This window comes from Rhipicephalus microplus, chromosome 1 (assembly GCF_043290135.1).
Source record: "Rhipicephalus microplus isolate Deutch F79 chromosome 1, USDA_Rmic, whole genome shotgun sequence".
In the NCBI taxonomy this organism is placed as follows: domain Eukaryota; kingdom Metazoa; phylum Arthropoda; class Arachnida; order Ixodida; family Ixodidae; genus Rhipicephalus; species Rhipicephalus microplus.
This window is the reverse complement of record NC_134700.1, coordinates 228,634,189-228,659,091: the sequence shown is the minus strand read 5'-3', so window position 1 is coordinate 228,659,091 and position 24,903 is coordinate 228,634,189. Positions and strand designations below refer to the sequence as shown.

Sequence of the window (24,903 nt, the reverse complement as noted above, 5' to 3'; positions counted from 1 at the left end):
AGAGACGCCGTAGTGGAGGGCTCCGGAAATTTCGACCACCTGGGGTTCTTTAACGTGCACCCAAATCTGAGCACACGGGCCTACAACATTTCCGCCTCCATCGGAAATGCAGCCGCCGCAACCGGGATTCGAACCCGTGACCTGCGGGTCAGCAACCGAGTACCTTAGCCACTAGACCACCGCGGCGGGGCAACGCGTTCGATGCTCCACCACTAAGCTACCACAGCGGCTATCCTCCCAGCCACTTTATTGGGTGTATATGTGAATTTAAACGTGGAAGTATCAGTCAGCGCCCTCAGTAGCCATGGCGGCGATTGTGAGATACCCTTTATGAGCCTGTGTGGTGTCACGTAGCACGTGAACTTATCACGAGCTCGCAGCTGGCCTATAGTCCCTCATATACAACCTAGGTCACCAAGTCTGCCAGTACGAGACCCTCGTTAATGAGTAAGGGAGAGAAGTGCATACTTAAGGGCTCTTTTTTCCAGGATTTGACACAATAATAATGAGATCTGACAGACAATAATGCCAAGGAAAGTATAGGGGAATTTATTAGACCTAATTGAAATGTAAATGTGAAGAAAGAAAAGCGGGTGAAAAGATAACTTGCCTAATATATATATATATATATATATATATATATATATATATATATATATATATATATATATATATATATATATATATATATATATATATATATATATATATATATGAAGGTAGCCCATAAGGTTATGATCATCCACAAAACCTTGATCAGGCAACACGCACATTGATGCGTGTTGCATCCTACTGGGAGTTTATGGAAAGCAATACAACAGTGTCGTTATTCTTCGCAACATTTTACCTTGCAACATTGATGGATTTTTATGTAAAAGGTAACAGTTTTAACCATCTTGCTTTGTGGAAACATAACCTCGTATTCAGCTACAAACATAATGTGAAGTCGGTGGTTTGACGAAGCATCGTCTGGTCGGCAAGCACGAAGTACAAACGAAATGAAAGAGTGTCGACCAAAATGAAAAGGTTTGAAACATTAAAAATAGACGTGAGCCAGAAAGACAAATCTCAAGTAACTCGTAAAAAATGTACAATTACAATCCTTTGTGTGTGTGTGTGTGTGTGTGTGTGTGTGTGTGTGTGTGTGTGTGTGTGTGTGTGTGTGTGTGTGTGTGTGTGTGTGAGTGTGTGTGTGTGTGTGTGTGTGGAAGTAACTGGATCAGCAAAGATTATGGTCATACAACTTCATCATGCAATTAACCATAGTTACCGGAAGTACGTACATAAGTGGATGAAGCAACAACTAAATTTTTCTCACTGCCAAATATATCGCATATGAAAGTATACTTACAGAAGCGATTGGATACGCCAAGCGAAAAAACAATTATCCACATCCTTCGGAATAATCCAACTTTTCCGCACTGAGTAAAGATATGTTCTTCACCATCGAACCACCCAACTTTGTAGAGCCTATGAGCACGAGGCGTGCCATCTTTCCGAAATTCGCTGCGTACCGCCCTACAGTCTCGAAGTTGATTGGTCCGAACTTGTCAAAGGGACAGTAGTAAGCCCGGTGCCTGAAGAACGTGTGCACTGCTGTAAAGTTCCTCCAGTCGTCATTGCACTGCTCAAACAAGATCCTGGAGATGTCCTCATGCACTCCAAAATCGCATGGAATTCGGTAAACTAGGTGAGGCTTCGCATCGAGTATCTCCTGCGTCGGTAGATGACCAGCGTTGTAATACCAGAGGTCAGGCCGATACTTGCGATACAAGTCGTAGTACAGACGTAAAAACACGGATTGCTTATGGGCCACGATGATTTGGTTGCCGATGCTCTGGCCTGGTGGCCACCCTATGGCCGTTTCATACCGCCTGTACTTGTCCAAACTCTTCACGACATAGGAGTCGCTATCGAGGTAGATGCCTCCGTACTTTCTAAGCACCCTGATGCGAACGATGTCAGAGGCGTGCTCGATCCAGCTCACCTTGATGCCGAAAACTGCCTCCGGTTTCTCTACGTACCTCAGAGTCAGTCGTGGTATGTCTTTAATGTGTCTCCAGTACGCGCTTTGTATAGTCGCGCTGCAGTTGTCGCAGTGGATCATCAAAAAGTCGGGGTTTTGCTGGAGCCACGCTGCTCGAATGCTCACAACCTCAATGAAGGACAACGAAGCGTTTCCGAGTCTTATGAAATGCACAATGTTTGGCACGAAGGTATCGTTGTACTCTTCCACCGTCACCTCTCGCGCGGGCAGATCCCAACAGTAAAACGGTGGTAGCGGATGTTTGGGCCATGACATATAAAGTACGGAGCACGTGGCGAGAAACGTAGCGCATACTATGAGGCAATAAAAATGCCTTATTGGGAATCGCTTGCTGCTATAAGGACGGAAGTACATCTTCTACCTTGATGTGGGCAATTCCCGCTGTACAAACGCTTTGGTTCCTTGTTTTTTCGTGTTAGTTGAATCCTCTTCCGGGTTACGGTGTTACTTGTTTCATGCATTTGCAACCATCTGGTCGGGAAAGATGCAGGTCAAATCTGAAGCGAAGATCCTTTGTAGGCTTCAGCAGAACAGCACTGTCGATTAAAGAACAATGGAGTGTTGAGAGCCGGGTCCTGCGTTATCAAACTGCAGGTCTTGTCCATGCGAGGCCACACTCAAGTTGACTGCTGGAACAGTTCCGGCGCACAAAAAAAATGCAAATGCGGGAATGTTTTGTCGAGGAAATCTGGCACCGGATGGCCTTCTACCATAGCAGCGTGTTGATGACACGAGGAGTGCAGTTGAACGGCGATACCGCAGTGTCGAGCCTCTGACTGCTGCAATATCCGCTTGCCGGACGGGTGGATCCGTGCCGTAGATGCAATGCACGTTTTGATTCTGTTGCGGTGCGCTTGAACGCACTATATGAAATGCGCGCTCGCGCCCATACCCTTCGTCAAAACATCACGCATCTGTGCATCTGTTATGACGGTTGCCCGACCTTTGTTCTGTGAGATGGAGGAGAGCAACAGGCACATGGCCGCAGTGGGGCGCCGGTGTAGATGCGGAACCGCTGCACAGATGCTGCGGGGCATAGTATGATAGCTGTTTGTGCGAGATGTTCTTAGGAAGGGCATCGATCACGATGTTGTATCAGCCGTTTGCATTTTTGTTGCTGTTGCTCACGGTGGGGGTTGCACGGAACGTTCTAGCAGTGACGGAACAGATTGAAATGCATTGGTCGCATGGTCGGAGTTTATTTCTATATATAGGGCAGCGCAAAAGATTTTGCCTCTTGCGGAAGGCATGCACGCAAAAGGGAGTGCCATTAGCGCGTCATACAGTGTGATAACGCTTAGGGTTTCCGAGAGACGAGGAATAATCATTGGAATCGACATACGGCAAGTTGTCTCTTGATAAAGTTAGGCTTCGGATTTGATCGGTTTTATTGCGTTCAAGTTTCAAGTGGGCTTTAAATGTTATGAATATAGGCGTGCGCATGACGGCCGAACAAGGGCTCCTCATCGTTTGAAAGGAGAACCGCTTGCATTCCTATGAGTATGCCGCAAGTCCAACTTGCAAAACTGGCTAATTCGACAACCCTTGGAATATCTGTTGCTCCATATGACTAAGTTCGGCAACTTCCCGTTTTCAATGAAGCTAGAGCTCAATAGCGATAGAGATAATTGACAGAGATGAGCATAAGTATCCCTTTCATCCTTAAGCAGCGTGAGAAAAAAAACACACACACACTTGGACGAGGAAGCAACACACACAGGACAAGCGCCTTTCCTGTCGGATGAAGCGTTTCCAACTATACGCCAAATAGCTGTGCTACTACAAGTACTTTCCTCCTCGGAAACCAGCATTAAATATTTTACGGCAACTTGAAGGACCCATATTACAAAGACCAACAAGACAAAAAGAAAATGAGCATTTACTACTATTCCGTATAGTTCATCGGTACTTCAAAACCTTCAGTAAATGCTTCACAGCAGCGCATGGGTGCAGGAAGGACTAATCATATCTTGACAGCACAATTCGTGGCATACTGCTGTATCTGCATTTTTGCGACAGTGCTTTCAAGTGCTGACTCTTGTCGGTTTATTTCTGTAGTTTTGGTTTCTAAATAAATGATTGCTTTTCTGGCGGCTGACGACCGATAAAGCTTTACCGCAACCAGGCCTTATGAATGCGGGGCGTTTTCCATTGTGTAAAAATGTTCCAAAAGCCGAGCGAGTTCAGGATATTAAAATATTTACTCCCACTCAAATCAAGAAGAATATAACAAAGTTACATAGATGTTTTGCCACCAATGCGGATGGCATCCTCAGTGTGCACTGACATCAAATAAGCGAGGTACCCCAGTCCACTGATAGTCCGATATGTCCCTCTAAATGCCGCGGTTGTTGTTGCACAGTGTAAGATTGCGGTGTACTAGACTCATCGTACTCGCACCGGTTGACAAGTCGACGAGGGTACATGTCCTGGTGGACTCGCAGCAACAGCAGCGTAAGTCAATGGCGCGGCGACAGCTGTGTTGTCTGAGAGGCGGACGGCAGTGTCTCGAAGACCTCCACCTGCAGTATTACCTGCCTGATGGCGGTCGCGAGACACTCAGAAGAGGGGTCCGTTGTCGGTGCATACGACAGGCACGAAAGTTGTCAGGCCACCTCTTCGCGCACTTATCGTTTGATTTCCGACATTAGCGTGTTGGGGTCTCCATCGAGGGTCAACATCGCGAGAGTTTCGTCGGTAACCGCTGGCCGCCCTTTTATGACCCGTTGTTTACGCAACTCCATAAAGCTCTGACAAAAAGTGGCGGGTTCGGACAAGGTCCGTGGGACCTTGGCCAGCAGCATCTAGAAGGCGTCTTTGTCTATACCTTTCAAGATGTGTTTGATCTTGTCTGTTTCTGTCATTGAGGGGTCAATAAGGCGCTTGCACAAGTTGAGCACGTCCTCAATGTAGCTTGTGAAGCCTTCCCCCTGAAGCTGTGCGCGTCCCCTGAAGCGCTGTCTGGAACTAAGCTTGCGTACCTCGTGTCGACCGAACACATCGGCAATGCGTAGCGCAAAAGAACCCCAATTGACTAATGTCGAGTGGTTGTTTTTAAACCAGAGACTCGCTGCCTCTTTCATGTAGAAGGGCACATATTGCAGCTTCGAAGGTTCGTCCCACTTGTTGATCACGCCTACCTTTTCAAATACCTAAATGTCTTGAAATATTATTAAATGTATTCAATCTGCAACGTCTTGTTCATCGGTACTGTTGAAAAAAAGGTGGATCGCGCATGTGTAGTGCAGTGGGCACGATGACCATCGGAGGATGGGTCGAAGTTTGCTGGATATTTTCCTCAGCCATTTCTGAGGTGGCAGGTAATTTCCTGTTGCGGAGTTGCAGGTTGAGTCACCCAGCACCTCCACCACTATGAAACGGGGTTTATTAGCGTAAGTAGCACTTGCATAGCAGGTATATTGATACCGAGAGCAGGCGGCAACAATCAAAACAGGAATCACAGCGCTAGGGCCAACAGCTCGCGCTCGACGCTTCTGACAAGAGGTGGCCCACTACAGTGTATTGTTGTTCCTCCTTACTCATACCAATTTGTCCCGACGGATCAGCTCGCGACAACAACCGCGACCCCCTACCGGACATTTAGAAGGGTATATAGCAGTGGACCTGGTGACGCCCATTCATTTAGTGTCACTGCATATACTGAGGATGCCAGTTGCATATAATGGCGAAAGTTTCATGCATTTTATTACTTTTTTATGGACTAAAGTTGGATGAAATAATTTAAGTCGTGGGGCTGAAATGGTTAACCCAAATACCTGCATACGAGTGCGCCTGACGACGGGGATCCTGGTGCATGCTCAGGCGCTTGTCCTGTGTGTGTTTCTTCTTCGTCCTTGTGACAAATGACTGAGCATGCACCAGGATCCATGTCACCAGGCGCACTCGTATGCAGGTAGTTGGGTCAACAACCTTTTCAACCCCATGACTTAAAATAGTTCGTCCAACTTTATATATATATATATATATATATATATATATATATATATATATATATATATATATATATATAATATATATATATATATATATATATATATATATATATATATATATATATATATATATATATATATATATATATATATAGCGCTTCGAAAGTGCTTTTGTGTCTCAGTACTGGTTTTTGCCGGATCAACAAAGGCGAGAAAGAGGCGCCACGTATACTGCAGCTGCATATTTTCCGCACCTGCTTGGTAGTGATGCGCGGCGTGTGAAAATTACAATGGTGGCGCAGCGGTCGAAGTGGGTAGAGACGTGCTGCGAGTGGTTCTTAAGATAGAGAAACGAAGAGAAAAGTGAGCCCCGTTATTGTCTGCTTCAGTGAGCGACACCGCCACAGAGCTCACAAGGGATGGGGGTGAGGAGGGATAAAAGGGTAGAAGTAAAGGTATAGAAAAGAGGAAGAAGAAGCAACAACAAACTGAGGGGATAGGAGAGACAGGAAAGATGGAAGCATGGTCACTGGAGTTCGAGGACGGGGTACACTTGCGAGAGATGTTGTCGGCGTCTGTAGATGGCGTAGAGCAGGTCCAGTAAATCAGAGCTACGCTGTCGTCGAAGGTCGTCGGCGACAGGAGGTGACGTATGGCGAGCCCAGTCGGCCAGAGCTACGGTGACGCCGAAGGTCGCAAGCGCGCGGAGCACGCGGGCGCACAACCGGTCGGCACGGAATCCAGCGAGCGAGTCCGTAGAGATGTGCTGCGTGGTCTGCGACGCACGAGCTTCTCGGTGTTCGTGTGGGATGCGGACACCTCATAATGTAGAGAGGCCGATCAGCGTCCCTTGCGGCGCATTCGCAGGTACTGTGGTCCGTGGAGTCCGAAAGTTGCACCGGACAGCTCACTGCGTGCATGTGCGTACTCTCGTTGACCTCGCTGCTGCACTTATTGAGGCGGATGTTGACGCAGGTGGAGGAGGAGTAGGTGGTTAGTAGGAAAAGAAAAAGGGCACCTAACTGCTGCCCAATAGGCAGCACGGCACAGTGCTACCTATTGTATGAGGGGGGGGGGACGTTGAGAGAGAGAGAAACAACTTTATTTGAGTGAAAAAAATCACAAAAGAATGGCGATCAGGCCGTGCCTGGCCGCCACGTCTTCAGCTCGCTGTATGGCCCGGAGCTGTACTTCTAGGCTCGCATCTCGGAGTACTCTTTCCCATGCCTCGGACGAGGGAGTGGTCAGGAAATCAGGCGGGGGTGGATTCTCGCTGCAGTCCTATAGTATATGAGAAAGGGAGGTGACGGAGCCACATTTTGAGCAATGCGGACTACGAAGAAATGAAAGCACTCGGCGCACAGCAAAGGTAGAAAACAATAGAGAGCACGGGAAGCCGATCAGTGAGAGCTTCGCAGGCATTCTGATTGCGTACGACACAACCGTTCATCACATTCACCCAGTGAATCCCTTCAGGTGAAAAAAAATAAATAAAATTGGTGGCTGTACGCATCGTGAAGGAGGACGACGAAGTGAAAATGTTTATACGATTGCCGACGCTTTCCCCGATGCGCTGCTCTTATAATTTAGAAAAGAGCGTCCCTGGGGTGAATGTGCCGGACGGCGTTGTCAAGTAGTTGCTGTTCGTTAGAAACCGGACAGCAGGTAGCCAAAAGCAGAAGCAAGCTGTCAACACGCTGATCAACTCGGGGTATTTTCTCGGAGCACAGGTCATGTGCATGAGAGCAAGGGAAGCATGACGGGAGGCTGCGTTTTTAGGCACCAAAAACAAACTGTCAAATGAACCTTCAGGGCCCAAAATAGGCAGGCACACGCGTGTAAAGCCTCCATCCTCGAATATTTAGACACATCAAAGTTTTACATAAATCCTCCTAAGTTCACAACATAGACGCGGGCGAGCCATATCTACGGCAGTAAAAAAAAAATTATATGAAGGCACAAAGGCGTGTTATAGGTCGGAAGGAAGGTCGCTGGAGGATACGAAAACAAAACAGGTTTATGGCACTATTTACACATATTTACAGCAAATAAAGGTTGGGGTTTCACAACCCACGAGCGTGGTGGTTGAACCGTTACATAGTTCAGAGCGACGTCCAGCACTCTGCGGCGTCGTTTTAAGCCCTATCGGGCTCCTCCTCTCCGAGTGGAACACCAATCACACACACACAACAGGTGAGGGGGACGAGCATGCACGGCCCACGTGCACGTCCAATATTGAGTCGTGATCACTGCACTGCAAGGTGGCGCCAGCAGGCCGCTTCCTCATCGTGCGTGTGCCGCTAGTCGAGAGGCACCGAGCTCCTGACAGCATACATCAAAGGGTCCGCCGATCTGTTCGCTTAATTAGCGGGGCGATTTGCGGTGGCCGCCACGGTCTCTTCCAAGGAAGATGCTGTCTTTGTTGTACTCTCTCGAACGGTTTACGGCGCCGTGTCGACACGACGTCTCATCCTCCGGCTAGCAGGGAGAATGCCTGACGAGCATAGGCAGCATGCTGGTCGGCTACTTGATTGAGGATTAAAAGAGCGCTGCTCCCCCGCCAGCTCTGGCGCCGGTCACAACAGCTTCCCCGTCGCCAGGTGAATCACCGAGGTCATCAGGCACCGCTGCTGCTTGAAGGTAAGACGAAAGGGTCCGCATTTGAAAGTCGGGAACTTGTCTTTGCTTGCCGCATTGTCTGGATAATTGCTCAAATCTTCGACAGCGTCTGGCCGACTGGGCGCCGAAGGGATTGAGAGCCTCCCCAGTAGACCGGCTTACGCACAATGGCGTCTGCCCAGACGAATTTCCGGGCCAAACTTAACAGGCGCCAGTCAGTTAAACATAGCCGTGCAATTATCCTTTTTCACATGTGGGCCGCAGAATGAGGTCTTTCCATTTATTCTGTGGCATGGTGAGAAGAGTATCTACATAAGTATCCACATCCACTAGAATTATCAATTATCCAAATTATCAGCTCTCAATAAGGATATATTTTTCACCGTCAATCTACCCAGTCTCGTCGAGCCTGTGAGGACGAGGCGTGCCATCTTCCCGAAATTCGTATCGTATGACCCTACAGTCTCGAAGTTAATGGGTCCGAATTTGTCAGAGGGACAGTATAAGGTAGTCCTGTGCCTGAAGAATTCGTGCATAGCACTGTAGTTTCTCCAGTTATTGTTGAACTGTTCAAACAATACCCTGGTGATGTCTTCGTGCACACCGAAATCAGACGTAACTCTGAATACGAGGTGCGGCTTTTCGCTGAGTATCTCCTTCGTCGGTAGCTGACCGGCATTGTAATACCAGAGGTCAGGCCGATACTTGCGATACGACTCGTAGTACAAACGTAAAAACTCGGATGGGCCACGATGATCTGGGTGCCTATGTACTCACATGGAGGCCCCCCTATGGCCGCTTCGTAACGCCTATACTTGTCCAGACTCTTCACAATGTAGGAGTCGCTATCGAGGTAAATGCCTCCGTACTTCCTCAGTTGTCCGATGCGAACGATGTCAGAGGCATGTTGGATCTAACTTATCTTAATGCCAAAAATTGACTCCGGTTTTTCGATGTCCTTGATGTGCTTCCAGTTCTCGCTTCCCGTCGTCGCGCTGCAGTTGTTGCAACGAATCATCAGGGAATCCGGTTTTTGGTGAAGCCAGGCTGCTCGAATGCTAACGACTACGACGAAAGACAATGGAGTGCTACCGAGTCTTATAAAATGCACGATGTTCGGCACGAACGTGCCTTCGTGCTATGTTGCAGTTACCTCTGGTACAGGGAGGTCCCAGCAGTGAGTCGACGCGACAGTGTATATTGGCGTTTTATACAGTGATGTTTCCTGCGCTGGCTTCTGATAACGTACGGAATACGCAGCCACACCCAGAATCATAGCGATAACTATGAAACAGCAAACATGCTTACTCGCGAATCGATTGCTTCTCTGGAAAAGGCGATTCATATTCTACTTTGATGCAGAGAATGTGCAATACAGCCCTCTCCTGGAACTTGGTCTTGTCTCAGTTGGACTGCCTTCTTATTCGTAGGATCAAATAGTTGCGCACCAGCACCTGCAGTGATATGGATGGCAAAGAGGTAATCGAGGTCTTAACGAAATGTTTAGGCCGGGCTTACAAGTAATGCATTAAAAAAACAAGAAACAAAAGCAGTGGCTAGTAGAAAGCTATTATAGTTGTGATATGATTTCTAGAGTTCACAGCAGCATCTGAAGTTCTTCGCTCACCCAATGCAATTATGCACGAGTTTGCCGGACGCAAGATACGAAATGAAGAAATCGCTTTACGCTCTAGGGCAGCAGTCAATATATCGTGGAGGTGAAGCAGCGTATATGAGCGTGAGTGCACTGTGCGCACAGCGCTCCGCCCTTTGAAACGTATTGTTCGTTCGCAGCCCGCTGATGCAGATACACTTACTGTTATCTACGCAATACTACGCAATGCAGCGTTACTTTATCTACTACGCAATGCAGCTTACTGTTATCTACGCAATGCAGCGATGACCCCCCCCCCGCCCCTTCGCTTCAAGTGCATTGATATCTTGAAGCCTATATGTTCTCTTGAATTCCTCCCTGATTTCAGCCACGCAATGCAATACGTGCGCATTATGTTCGATGGTCCAATTTCAGCGCCCTTCAGTAAAGGCCCTCAATTTCTGCCCGCGCCCATGGCAAACCCGAACAATGATAAACGCTTCAGACGGCCCTTGTCCGTACAGCGCCATAATATATTACCACGCACGCTCCTTTCCTTATTCTCTGTATTGTTGTCTGCTTGCACGTGTAGGTACTACCATGCACAAACCACGCCAGAGTGCCCAGCAACGTTCTAAACTATTTTAGCATCTGTTAGGCTTGAGTTCGCATTCGTGAACAGCTATCTTTAGTCTCGAACTAATGCGGCCGCCGGCAATAAGGCTTGAATGTTCGAAGCCGCATGTGTAAATATCCACCCGCCTTGCCGCGTATCTGAACACCGACGGTTGACCCTCTGTTCGCAGATATTAATGTAAAGCCTGTATTGCTTGACATTTGACTTTTCGTTTTCAGGGCACATCACCCAAATAAAATGCCTTGCTTTAGTAACTCACTTGCTGTATTACACGCTGCCACGACCACGGGACTATATACTAATGCGGCACTTCATAAAAGTCAGTTGTAACCCAGTGCTTTTGTTTGTTTCTTCCGGGCAACCTTCTAGAAGCCTGTGTGGTGGGGTTTTCAATAAACCTAAACATTGAGCAATGGTGAGCAAACGCAGAAATTTCTATAATGCTATTGTGCAATGGAATTGTTTCAGTTCTGTCAACTGCTTTACACAAAGAAGTACAGCGACACGTTCAGACTGCCCCTCTCCATCCTTTTCTGTTTTTTCGGATATTGTGCAGGCTGTACTATGGTTGGCATGCGACCCTAAATAGGCCCGTTAAAGTGTCATTGCAAAGATAGTAATTGATGAAGTTTATGCACTGCACATTGAGAATAAGCAAAGGCTAAATAGTTGCTTACAAACAGATAAACACACAAACGCACACACACTAATGTTTTAGCATCTTTTGAGTGAACCACTTTGTCATTGTTAAGACGAGGACGACCTATTGCGAGAAATAATCTGCATTTAAACTTACCTATACATGAAGAATGCCTTCTCGGCAAAAAAGCGCAGTGAAATTCGCGATAGCCGAACTTTATTCTTATCGTAGCCAAACGGGATGTTCCCCATATGTGCACTGTACAACATCTGGCGATAGCACTACTGGACACTGAAACTTAAAAAACTTATGAAAGTTTCGCTGTCCAATAAGTTGTAAACGTTGAACACATGGAAAAGTTAGGTGTTCTTGCGGTTTGAGCAGTGTGGTATAACTGACGGTCTAGTTACTAATAGTTGAGCATTTAGGCATAGAAATCAACTTTACGAAGAGTATAGTCACAACGTTAGGGTTTCAAAGTTATTGAAAACAGCGGCACTTTCTTTGGCCATTGGAACCAGCTGGTGAAGCGTTTTTGCAGAGTTTCCATTCTTTCGGAATGCAAAATGAAATAACTGATATATGTGGATACTTTCCACACACATGTAAATGAATCCAGCATACGATGGGGCATGGCAACGATGGTAGCCCCTCGACAAAAATTCCCCTTATTTCGTTCATATTGCCACAAGCTCTTTTTTTCTTCTCTTAAGTGTGGAACACTTTGGCTGCCCGGTGTGTCGTATGACCTCGTCATTTCATGTATCTTGGCTACTGGCAGAACTACGTATAGATAACTATCTGTGGCATATCGAGTGAGCCAAGGAGAAGTATTTCAGCTTTTGTTAGACGAACGCTTTGATGATGATATCAGGTGCGGAGCCCTTTGAGGGCCCCAGCTGTCGTACGCCATCGTCGCCTCGTGCAGTTTGGTGTTCTGCTGGCAGAACTACGTATAGCACAGCTATCTGTGGCGTATCGAGTGAGCCAAGGAGAAGTATTTCGAATCTTGTTCGATGAGCGCCTTGATGATGACATCAAGTGCGGATCCCTTTGAGGGCCCCGGCTGTCGTATGCCATCGTCGCCTCATGCAGCTTGGTGTACTGCTGGCAGAACTACGTTAGCATAGCCATCTGTGGCATATCGAGTGAGCCAAGAAAACGTATTTCAGCTCTTGTTCGACGAGCACCTTGATGATGTTTTCAAGTGCGGAGCCCTTTGAAGACCTAGTCTGTCGTATGCACTCGTCGTCTTATGTAGCTTATCTGCTGGCAGAACTACGTTAACATAGCCATCTGTGGCATATCGAGTGAGCCAAGAAAAAGTATTTCGGCTCTTCTTCGATGAGCGCCTTGATGATGATATCAATTGTAGAGCCGTTTGAGGGTCCCAGCTGTCGTACGCCATCGTCGCCTCATGCAGCTTGGTGTACTGCTGGCAGAACTACGTATAGCACAGCTATCTGTGGCGTATCGAGTGAGCCAAGGAGAAGTATTTCGAATCTTGTTCGATGAGCGCCTTGATGATGACATCAAGTGCGGATTCCTTTGAGGGCCCCGGCTGTCGTATGCCATCGTCGCCTCATGCAGCTTGGTGTACTGCTGGCAGAACTACGTTAGCATAGCCATCTGTGGCATATCGAGTGAGCCAAGAAAACGTATTTCAGCTCTTGTTCGACGAGCACCTTGATGATGTTTTCAAGTGCGGAGCCCTTTGAAGGCCTAGTCTGTCGTATGCACTCGTCGTCTTATGTAGCTTATCTGCTGGCAGAACTACGTTAACATAGCCATCTGTGGCATATCGAGTGAGCCAAGAAAAAGTATTTCGGCTCTTCTTCGATGAACGCCTTGATGATGATATCAATTGTAGAGCCGTTTGAGGGTCCCAGCTGTCGTACGCCATCGTCGTCTCATGCAGCTTGGTGTACTGCTGGCAGAACTGCGTATAGCATAGCCATCTGTGACATATCTATGTCCACCGGTGAGTGCACGACGCTTCGCTAAAACTGTAGAGTACTAGCTAAAAGCAGCTACGTCGCAGAAAACTTAAAAAAAAAACGACAAGCCCCGGTCATTCTGGACGTTAAGTGCACATTATATTGGACAGGTTAAAGAAGACTGGTTGGGTTGCTAACGTTCAGGTGTTTTTCTCCGCACTTGAGTGGTTACTTCTCAGTCGAGTGAACACGTCTCTGCTTCTCGTTCTGTTGCATATAGGTCACGCTATGTCCACTGTGAAGTATCGTGTACTCAATCCCACTGACCGATGGAAAGACATATGTATGTCAGATTCGCAGGTGATTCAACGACCTCCTGCGTGAGCACCAAAACAACGTGTGCAATTCGGTGCGTGCAGGGACGTCTTGACGTGCATTGCCGGAGCTGCGGTTGCAACCCGTTCATTAATGAGTATGCGATTTTAGCAGCTGACACGCGATATCATAGATGCGGTAAAGCCCGGTGACAGCCGCATAAACACCCCCCCATCCGTCGCTTTATCACGGCTTTAGCGTGATTACCCGGCCGGCAAGGCTATGCTAGTTGCACGAATTTGGCTACTTCTTTACGTCGGTGGCGGCAGAAAAAGCGCATTATCTACTTGGCTAGTTATGGGCTAACTTTTGTGTTACCTCGATTTGAACCAAGTTATCAGTATATTGTGACGTTACAGTCTCTGGCGTTTGAGTATGTGGACTTGGAACATTGTGGTCGAGCTGTATTTCCAGCCGCCAAAACTCGATTTGTCTCTTGTGTATTATAAGATAAACGACTTTTGGATAGTGGATAGGACCCATAGAGGCTTCAGTTTGCGGACCACAGCGTGCCTATTGATGAACGCGACTGGCAACTGTAACTGAAAGTGAGCAGAACAATTAAAAGCGCCCCACGCTTCGTACGCTGCGTACTCATCGTCATCAGAATTCGAATATTCAACGAACTTTCTGTGCTTTTTTTTTCTTCGAATTTTGTAGCGACTGTGGTGCGCGAATATGCAATTGTATCTTTGTCGCCTCATCATATGGCGCATGTTCACTAAGGGGGTTTCTCAAAACCCCTTTATGTCAACATGCCGGTAACAATTTCAATAATGCTTACTATAGTTTGAAAACATGATTTCAAAGTGAGTATACAAAATACATGCAACCATTATTGTGTCGCAGCGCATCCAAGTCAAAGAGCTGCATTAACCTTACCAGAGCCTTGAATATTTATACAACTAGATTTTAATAGATCCTATTCAATTCTTTATGAACACGCCCGTAAAAGCAGAAAATAAAGTGACATACGTTTGTAACTTGAAAAAAAAAAAAAACGCCAGGCTTGCGCGGAAAGCACCGCACAGTCACAGCAAAAGCTAAAAAAGCGGCTTTTCAGAGCCTTTTTCTAAATACCCATTGGGTAACTATACTGCAAGCACACTTGCTTGATACCCATTAGGATATTAATATTAAATCCTTTGGGGTAGTAGGCTGGCATCCGCTATGCTATTTTTCGTCAATCTTCTTAGAAACGTAGTATCGCCAAACATTTGCAAGAAATTTTGTGCCAATTGTTCATGCAGTGGCTGACGACGATGAAGAATTATGCCTGAAGTGCGAATGCGCCACAGTTGATAGCTCAACAAGAACAAGATTTTGTAATGGGTTGGAGCATTGAACGGCTCACTCGTTACGTTATTCACATTATGTGACGACTGGTTGTTTTTTCGCTGTTTTAACACGCTTTTAAAGTAGTATTTACGCGATTGTTTTCGCGACATCAAGCCTTCCTAAAGCAAGTTTGCCAGCAAGTCACAAGCACTGGCGTAGCTCAGTAGTATAGAATCTTGGGCTGGCACCCAGCGGACCCGGGTTTGAGCCCAACTGTGTCGGTGCTAGGTTTTTTTTTTTTCTAATTTCACGCGATGTGGTTACGAATACCAGCAGCGGACAACTGCGCGTGACCCGAGTTGTGATCTCATAACAACTTTCCCTGAAATAAAATTACAACAGCACCTCGAAAGAATCCAGGTGGCGATATTCAATAACCAAAGCACTGAAATTGTGTACTATATTTCAAGTCAAATGTATCGCTATTCTGAAAAGCCACATAGCGAGAGGTATTCTTGGTAATGACTATCGACGATGACATAATAAAAACGGGGTTGAATGTTTTTTTTTTCTTTATATGCGGCTTTGATACAGGAGTGGTATCACCCAACCAGCCCCATTCAAATTCAGGGTTAATGGGTTTAACTGCTCGGACTTTGTCATCGTGAGAAAAGCGAATGCGAAGTGACAACAATTTATACCTCAAACACGTTTATTCTGATTTAGAGGACACTATTGCAGTACTCACATTTTTTGGATACTCACTTTTATTAATACTATTGACGAAAGAGGCATCGGGAGGTTTCTTCGATGCGAGTATATTTGAGGCCAAAAATCATTGTTTTGCGTCATGTTAAGTGGGCTTGACCCATAGCAGCCAAGCTCAACAACGTCTCCCCCCCCCCCCCTCGGTACATTCAATTGCATCAATTGCACGCCGCTTTGCTTGTCGTGCTTCTTTTTTTTGCCTTAAATGCTGTTCGCTGTATCTTTCCCGTAAGCAGCAATCAAGCTTTCTCATTAGGCAATACTTTGTTACAAGGCTAAATGTTAGAACCATTGCCATCATATGCCAGACATAAACTAATCAATCTCCTTGAGCACTTCTCTGAAGATACAGTTTTTTTGTGATGAGAATAGTGGCATCGAGCCTGTGCAGTGTAGTAGCAATGATTTTAGCAAACATAAGTGGGCTGTGTTAAAACGAGAACTTTGGACTAACAGGACACAGAAAGGTATTTCTTTTGCTTTTACAAGAACGAACTCAGTGAAGACAAGTAGTCATCGCTAAGAAATAGCGAATACTTCTTCAATAAGTAGACAAACGTGCATATATGAATGATAATCATGGTATGAACAAAGACATCGGATGGCATAAGTATCCACATTCATCATAGTAATCCAAGTTTTCTGCACTCAGTAGCGATATATTTTTCACCGTCGATGCACCCAACCTCGTCGAGCCTGTGAGTACGAGGCGCGCCATCTTCCCAAAATTCTGTTCATACCTTCCTACAGTCTCGAAGTTGATTGGTCCAAATTTATCATAGGAAAGGTAACTTCTGTGCCTGAAGAATAAGTGCATAGCACTGAAGTTCCTCCAGTCATCGTTGGACCGTTCGAACAAGGTCATGACGATGTGCTCGTGCACTCCAAAATCACACGGAACTCTGTAGACAAGGTGAGGATTCTTTCCAAGAATCTCCTGTGTGGGCAGTTGACCACCATTGTAATACCAAAGGTCCGGCCGATACTTGCGATAAGACTCGTAGTAGAGACGCAAAAACTCGGATCGTTTATGGGCTATGATAATTTGGTTGCCAATGATCCCGCGTGGCGGCCACCCTATGGTTGTTTCGTAGCGCCTGTACTTGTCTAAACTTTTGACGACGTAGGAATCGCTATCGAGATAGATGCCTCCGTACTTTCTCAGAACTCTGATGCGAACTATGTCGGAAGCATGCTGGATACAGCTTATCTCGATGCCAAAAATTGTCTCCGGTTTCTCGACGTAGTTGAGTGTTAGTCGCGGTATGTCCTTGATGTGCTTCCAGTTCTCGCTTCCCGTGGTCGCGCTGCAGTTGTCGCAGTGAATCATCAAAGAGTCCGGTTTTTGCTGGAGTCAGGCTGCTCGAATGCTTACGACTTCGATAAATGACAAAGGAGCATCACCGAGTCTTACAAAATGTACGATGTTTGGCACGAACGTGATGTCGTGCTCCGCTACAGCTATCTGCGGAACAGGCCGGTCCCAGCAATAAAATGCTTGAAGCATCGTGTACTTTGGCTCTATATGATAACGCTTATAGTGTGTAGCTACGCTCAGAATCACCATGAGAACTACGAGGCAACAAAAATGCCTAATCGCGAATCGTTTTGCTACGTAGGTACATAGCTTCATCTTCTACGTTGATGTGGAGGGCACGCGCTGCAATGTGTTCCTGGATGTTGCTCTCCCGTCTTGCTTGGATTTGCTCTTTCTTCGTAGTATTTTGAGTTGCAGACATATCCCACAACCTGCAACAACATTGTTGGTAAGGAGGTAATCAAAATTAAATGCAAGGGTCCTTGTAGGTCATTAGAAGTACAAGATCTTGGACAAAAAAATGGTAACAGATTGCAGACAAGCTTGTAGCTCTGAATTTCTTTGTGGAGCTACGGAAAGTTTCAGAGTAACCAGTTTTTCTTTTTTTAGAGTTTGAGTAAGGATAGAATATTCAGCGAATCGCATTACACTCATGTTTAAACAGTACAAAACAACCCGGAAAAAAGAATTAGCAGTGGCTTAGCTCGGACATACCAGGCTATACGTAGCGTGAGCTGCAGACGGATGGATGGGCGAACCACGAATGAAACATGAATGGATGGATGGACTGTTGGACTAGCGACCGAGTGATCTCACACAAGTCATGCGCCAGCCCTCCAGTGACACGTAGAGATTCCAGGCTTTCGGTGCGCTACCTGTGCGTCATGTGGCATCCATGCTCCTCGCCCTTGAGCAAAACTACTCACCAAATGCCACGCGAGACTACTCATCATCGACCATTGTAGTTTACGCCATGAAAAGATCTGGACATAGGGTTCGCTTCGCACTCTGTGGATGCGCAGCCGTCGTTGCTTAACGAGAGCAAGCCTTCCAGATGCATCCACCATCGCACACTGAGGGATGGCCGAACTCGGGTATGCGAACAGTGTTGCGTTTAGTAAGGCGTCCTTAATTTTATGAAATGCTTAGATTGATCCGTAGGACAAATAAATGGTATCCGAGTAGCTTTATGAGCTGGCTAGCAGGTAGTGAAGAGGCTGTAGAATTTGGTCGCGATAGGGTAAAGAACACTGGTACAAGTTCACTAAACCCACGTTTTTTTTGTTTTTTTTTGCAAATGGTGCTTTGTAGTTTGCTTCAGGAATCTTATCAGTGTTTCAGCTCTGCTAGCGTGAGCTTGAATTCTTGACTACAGAAATTACGTGTTTTAGGAAAGACTTTTCAGGTACACCAAGCACTATGGGGGGCCTGTCTGGGGCATTCTGTCATCGTCACTGGGCGCATCGTTGGCAAACAGATAAATAGCACAGCCTGCTGTAGTATATTGAGAGCGAACTTGCGCCAAAGAGAAGCCGTCTTCCTATAGTTCTTCGAGCGCCCGAATGAGGATATTAAGTGTGGACTTTACTGCAATGACTAGGAAAACTCGATAACACAAGAAGTACGGTGATTTTTGAGCAAGTTAGCACACGTATTGTGTCCTCTTTTCTCCTCGTTGTGTTACTTTGTAGTAAACTTTGCGTAACCCTCCAAGTCACGAAAATTATTACTCCAAGAGCATGCGGAATAAAAAACCACTCGCCAGCTTGAAGCCATCTCCCGATAGGGTTTGTTGTTAGTTGGTTCAAGCTTCTGCCCCTTCCACTCTCATCGCCCTAGAATATAAGGGGAGGCGGTGTTGGTGTAGAGAGAGACAAAGGTCCTAGGATGCGGGTTAGATTTCGACAATGGCGGCAGCATTTAGGTGGGGGTGAAATGGAAGAACACGTGTGTACTTAGATTTAGCCACACGATAATGAACTATAACTGGTTTAAATTAATCCGATTCCTTTATAAATATGCAGTAGTTCTAGAACGTAATAACCATAAATATACCTGAAATGTTGCTCATGTGGTATACGAAAGGCCATTGCAACGAATGCATGCGCACTGGCCATAAAACATGACACAATAATATAAAACATAAAACAAGAAAAAAAACACTATGTACCTGTAACACAAAAAGTATATGAAAACAAACTAAGTGAATTTTTAGAGCGTTTGTCTACACTACACGATTGTAAAATTGATGATTACGTACATTTCTCAAATGAATGTTTGAAATTATTTGATTTAGCAAGATGAAGAAGCGCTATTGTATAGTTTGAGCTAAAAGCAGCGACAGATGATTTTTATTGCAACTGCGACACGAAGATACGAAAAGGCACTCATGACAAAGTATATAAAATAATGGAGAGCTTTGGTACATCGGGAGATTCTTCCGTTAGAGTTAGCGTGTGTCTCAGCACTATATCGTTAAAAGTGAATGCGCTGCTTGCCAATCGGTGGTCTTTTAGTACAGAGAAAGGCACTTCATTTAACAAAAACTCCAGCAACTACGGCGCCATATAGCTATAGAAACACTATATGAACTGTAGAAAACTCAAGTGCGCCACTAAATCGAGTTGACCTGAAGTCACTGTTGCTGCGCCTCCGAGCTGCGTTTGGTTCAGTGTTGCGTCTGACGGCCCGAAACGCTTAGTTTTGTTTCGACATATGCCATAATCGAGTATTCCGCAAGACCCTTATTACCTGGCTGAGCTTGACTTGTGGCTGCATTTCTCTTATCTTGGAGACCAGCTAATGAGTACAGCGTCTTCATTTATGCATGGCTACCGAAAACATGAGCAATCCTGGAGGACAATTTTTTTAAAAGGGCACTCTAACGCTTGAAAACATCGGTGCCGACTGCATTGCTCGTAGTGGCAATCGCCAGAACTACTGCGATCGGAAATGATGCCGGAAGGTTGCCACCATATGATTGGATAAATGTAACGTTAAATGTGATCGTGGCATTGCATCAAAACAGGGATTAGTATTGGATTTATTTTTTTTTCATTAGCATAACTATTCACTCCAAGCGACAGAGAGTAAAGTTCTCCGACTTTTCCAGCTTTAAAACTGCAAAGCTGGTCAAAGAATGCGCCGAACACCATGTGCTGGAGGAAACGTGCCGGCGACGCTCCGGGCGCCGTTATTTAAAGAAACTAAAAGAAAAAAATTTAAGAGCGTGGACATATATACGTCATTGCAAAAAGAAAAGTCAGTAAGGCCACAAAACATTTTAGAAGTGTTCGCGAGATGGCTCGTTTCGCACGTGTCGTACCCTCTTCAAGTACCGCATTGTTTGTTACCGTCGCAACAGCGTTGTTAACACGCCGGACGTAACAGGCAATGTCAAGCGAGCTTCCAGTACGGTATAGGGAGCTTGCGCGAATGGCGGCGATGCTATGCACTATGGGTAGGCAGCCATTTTTTCGTCAGAGGTGGCTTGGGAGTGGGGCAGCGCAGTCACGTCTGCGAGCGTTGGCGTATCTTGCAGGCGTCATCGAGTGCGAGTCCAACGCAAATAACTCCAAAGAGTGTCTTGCATGATGTCAGCGTCACTGGTGGACTACACTGCAACGCTGTACCATAAAGACTTCGAGCGGCGGGAAGAAGAGGCAAGAATTTGCTGAATGGGCCCATTCACGCTTCGTGTGCGCGACTGTGTAAGCGACCTGGACTTGTGGCCGCGCGTCGACAGCCCCGATAGTCACGAATTTCTTGTACTGAAAACGAGTTTTATTACGTGAAAGCGGTTGAAGTTGAGAAAGGCCTTCGAGAGCCAAAACTTTGTGACTAGTGACTGGGTGTGGGAGCCGTATGCGAAGAAAGTCATCGCCAACACTGTGATCGTCGTCACTCAAGTACGACGTGTTAAACTGGGGAGCTCTCTTCTCGTGCATGTACGCCGTACTCCACGTAGAACAACAGCGCAGTGAGAGGCGAGCAGGCTTCGCCGTTCCCGGCCATGCATGCGCAGTGCGCGGCAAGGACCTCGCCATTACTCTTTCCTTGAACAAGACGTCGACGGAGGGCTTGTTAACGCACTGTAAGTGATTAACCTGGACAGAAATAAACATCAGCGTCTACGGTAAAAGAAATAAATAAAAAGTTTGCGCGTCTATACTTGAGTGACGACGATCACGGTGCCGGCGGTGACTTTCTTCACCCAAGGCTCCCACACAAAGCCACTCGTCACGAAGTTGTGTCCCTAGAGGGCGCCTTTCTCAGCTTCAACTGCTGCCGGGTAATCAAACTCGCCCGCAAAACGAGAAATTCGTGACAATCGGAGATGTCGACACGCGGCCACACTTTCAAGTCGCTTACAAAATCACCTGCATGCACGAAACGTGAATGGGCCCACTCAGCGAATTCTCGTCTCTTCTTCGCACCGCTCGAGGTCTTTCTGGTACAGCGTTGCAGTGTAGTCCACAGGTGACGCTGACATCATGCACGACACTCCCTGGAATTAAATTTGCGTCACACTCCCACTCGACCGCATCTGCAAGCCACGCCAACGCTTGCAAACATGACTGCACTCCCCAACCGTCTATGACAACAAAAAATGGCTGCCTACCCAGAGTGCATAGCGTCGCTGCCGTTCGTGCAAGCTTGCTATGGGACTTTCAGTTCATTTCATTGGGAAGCCTTCCGACGTCAGATAGCGATGGAAACATGGTAAGGTCAGCCCGCGAAAATCGAGTAGACGGTAAGCTTCTATTTCATTTTATTTTGACATCTCTACGCCGAATAACTTTGCACTGCGTGGCCCTATCGCTGCCATTCTTGCGGCACTTCTATTTTAAGCCGGCAGTGTGCGCAACCAGCTTGAAAATCATTTCAAACTATGAAGTCGTGAACAGCGTTAGAGGTCCTCTTTAGGCCTTCTGCACCTCAAATAGAGTTTTCGTATCTCAGTAACGTAACTATTTCATCGGCAGTATACAGCTGGAGAAGCCTCATTACTCAAATCTAAATAAAATATGACCAGTATTTCGGTCTGAGGGTGTTTAATAATGCAGTCTGACGACCATAAAGATTTTAAGTGGACGGCTTTCGCTTCAACAGGCACCGCCGTCTTGCTCTTCGCACGGGATCTCTTGCGTGCGTTAGCATTGAACGCTGCCAGAAATAGCGTTAGTACGTAAGAACTCGGGCCACGTTAACGTTCAGCATATATGGTCAGATTAGAGTACAGACGATAACGTTAACGCTAAATCGTTGCGTTTGCTGTTTTTCGCTATACTAAAGCTCTCAAGCATAATAAAGCTCTCAAGCTTAGTGTTTCAGGTCGTACAAAAGAAAATGTTCCCTTAGTATGAAGTAAAGGCAAAAGACATGCTTAAAGTAACCCAGTCACACAGCACACCGCACTGGAAAACTATGTCGTAAGAAAAGAATACCACGTAGTCCAGTAAAAGACAAAAGTGTACGTGGGCTTGTGAAAAAGAGGAAGTTTGCTCAGGTAACGCAGCTTCGAGTAAGTTCCCCTCTATTGGACTACATGTCCACATGCAGTAAAGTTGCGTTGGCAACCTCTAGTGCTCACGCATGTTATGCTGAGACCGAGGACATGGTCATACACAGCTGTACCTGGAATAATTTATTTTTATTTACGCGGAAACAAAGCGCGTTTCTTTGGATAAGAAGAACTAGACGTTCATTTGGTCTTTTCTCTGCTGTCCCGAGGTATGTTATTCTTCTTCTCACAAGGCGGTTGCAGCAGGGTGGATGCTACAGGTGCACATATATGAGTTACAGTAATAGTGTCAAGCAAATCTCTGTTTTCCTAATAAATAGTTTCTCTCTCTCAAGCAAATGTTCATACAACGTCATGAGCTTAAGTGAAAGTCTATGCATAATATCTTCATCTTATGCAAACAGGGAACAATTGCGTATACCAAAAAATGTAAACGTACATTCGTTCACTAGTACCTTTTGACCTTCTGGATTAGTACGTTCACGTTGTTAAAGCAATTAAAGCGAAGGTGAGCTAGCTACAAATATACGAGTGAACTTACATTCATTTTCGAAATGTCTTCTTAGCATAGACGATTTGCGAAACTTAGAGACATCCCAGCTTTCTTCTGCATTGCAGCTACACTGTCTGTGCCCCTTATCTGCATTGTGCAAAGTCTGTTGCAATCGCTTTACCGCACTACTGCATAATAAAAACTGAATCCCGAACAAATGCTCTGCGAAACAGCAACAGACGTAGAGAATGTTGGAAGGTAAAATAGTGTTGAGCATTGTGCGAGGTGACTTGCTGTGAGCAAAGTTTTTTAGGAAAATTCGCGGTATTGTTTGCTTCTCGATGAGCATTGTAACAGCTTGTCAATTGTTCGCAATACGTGAACACTGACGTATGAGAGCTTGCACATAATGTACGGGCGTTCGGCAACTGTAGCACTGTTGGGCGGAGACGCACCAGCATTGACGCCTATGGTAACATATATCCGTCCGGACGATTAACGTCTATGATCATGAATAAACTTTTGTGGTAGCCGAAACAGTTAACAAACAGCTGGACATAGCAACGTTGAATATCTTGCAAGGTTGTCATAAGCAAGCAGCACATAATACAAATCGCATGGTACTCGAGATTCCAATCGTCTTCAGTTGACGATTGAAACGCCAAGGTGTGCGTTCCCCAGAACGTGGTTCACATATACGCCATTACTACATGCATACAGCACACATCACTTCAGGAACTCGACAGGCAGATTCCGCAGCTTGAACCGTGAACGCAAAGAGGGTTCCGCTTTCCATTGGGATTTATATCTCTGCCACAAAGTGTTCACGTTCACAAAAACTACCCATCGACATCGTTGCTTATTGCAGCAGTTTTATTAGCCGGTGCTATCAAACTCGAATCAGTAGGCGGTCAAGAAACACCAATGGTGCAGCTGGAAGCTTCACTGGCGAGCAGGCGTCACAAGCTAACACGACGGGAAATCAAAGCACCTACGTAACGACATCGTCACCAAACTGAATATCTGCTTACGCCGACGTCCTCTATAGTGAAATATAATAACGCCGAAACTATAGTAAAATAGAATATGAGTATATTCTAGTTCAGTGTAGCCGAAATCTACCATAGCGCGCAAACTACCAAAGCGCTCCCTGCTGGCACTCGATACTGTGATTATGCAGCACTCTACTTCACCTTTCTGCTTTTCCTTCATGTACCTCCTCCTCCTTACTTCATCACTCCCGAATGGCGACAACGCCTCTGCCTACCAAGAACACTGTGAAGGAGAAATAGTGCGAGAGATATAAGACACTAACAGGAACGCTATAGTCCTGCCACATTCATCATGTTTGTCCACTACGCGGCGGCCATCGCATAGATGGACGCCTCTTAAAGGTTTCTTTTCTGGAAATAGAGACGCTTGTGGCCTCATGGCGAGTGGCGCTGGCTGCAGACGGGTGATTACATGTCTCTGCTCGGCACCGTTGTCTGAGAGATTTCTCTCGCTTCTTCTCAAATCTGTTTTATTTTTCTTGAAATAGAAACTAAACGAAGGAGTTTTTGTCACCTTTCCACTTCAATGTTACAAATAAAGAAAAAAAGCATATATACATATATACAGCCGAACTTAAATGAGAACAAATGTTCTCCTGTGGGCAGAACAAACACGTAGTCGCCACGCTCACTTTTAACTATAGTCCGCTCAGTAGTGGCCACAAATT

The 24,903-nt window shown here is 46.1% G+C and overlaps 2 protein-coding genes and 1 pseudogene across 7 annotated transcripts in view; all 3 read right to left on the bottom strand.

The window, feature by feature from the left end:
• Nucleotides 1-823: 823 nt before the first annotated feature.
• On the bottom strand, nucleotides 824-3,035 carry LOC119159560 (uncharacterized). Its single transcript, XM_037412363.2, has one exon. The coding sequence runs from the start codon at nucleotides 2,399-2,401 to the stop codon at nucleotides 1,385-1,387; it is 1,017 nt and encodes a 338-aa protein (XP_037268260.1). The 5' UTR covers nucleotides 2,402-3,035; the 3' UTR covers nucleotides 824-1,384.
• A 4,045-nt stretch (nucleotides 3,036-7,080) lies between these two features.
• Nucleotides 7,081-24,903, bottom strand: part of LOC119159562 (uncharacterized) — a 51,413-nt gene continuing 33,590 nt past the window's right edge. For 2 of the 6 annotated variants that reach the window (XR_012894671.1, XM_075891519.1), the window contains one exon: nucleotides 7,081-7,281. Coding sequence is in view for 3 of the 6 variants with exons in the window: in XM_075891519.1 (XP_075747634.1) it covers nucleotides 7,120-7,281 (162 nt within the window). In the remaining 3 variants the exon portion in view is untranslated. Of the gene's footprint in view, nucleotides 7,282-9,927; nucleotides 10,479-15,774; nucleotides 17,598-18,927; nucleotides 19,002-23,231; nucleotides 23,416-24,903 lie in introns of those variants that run through there. The other 4 variants (XR_012894672.1, XM_075891520.1, XM_037412364.2 and 1 more) reach the window with 4 other exon arrangements.
• LOC119166637 (uncharacterized) lies at nucleotides 7,288-9,895 on the bottom strand (annotated as a pseudogene).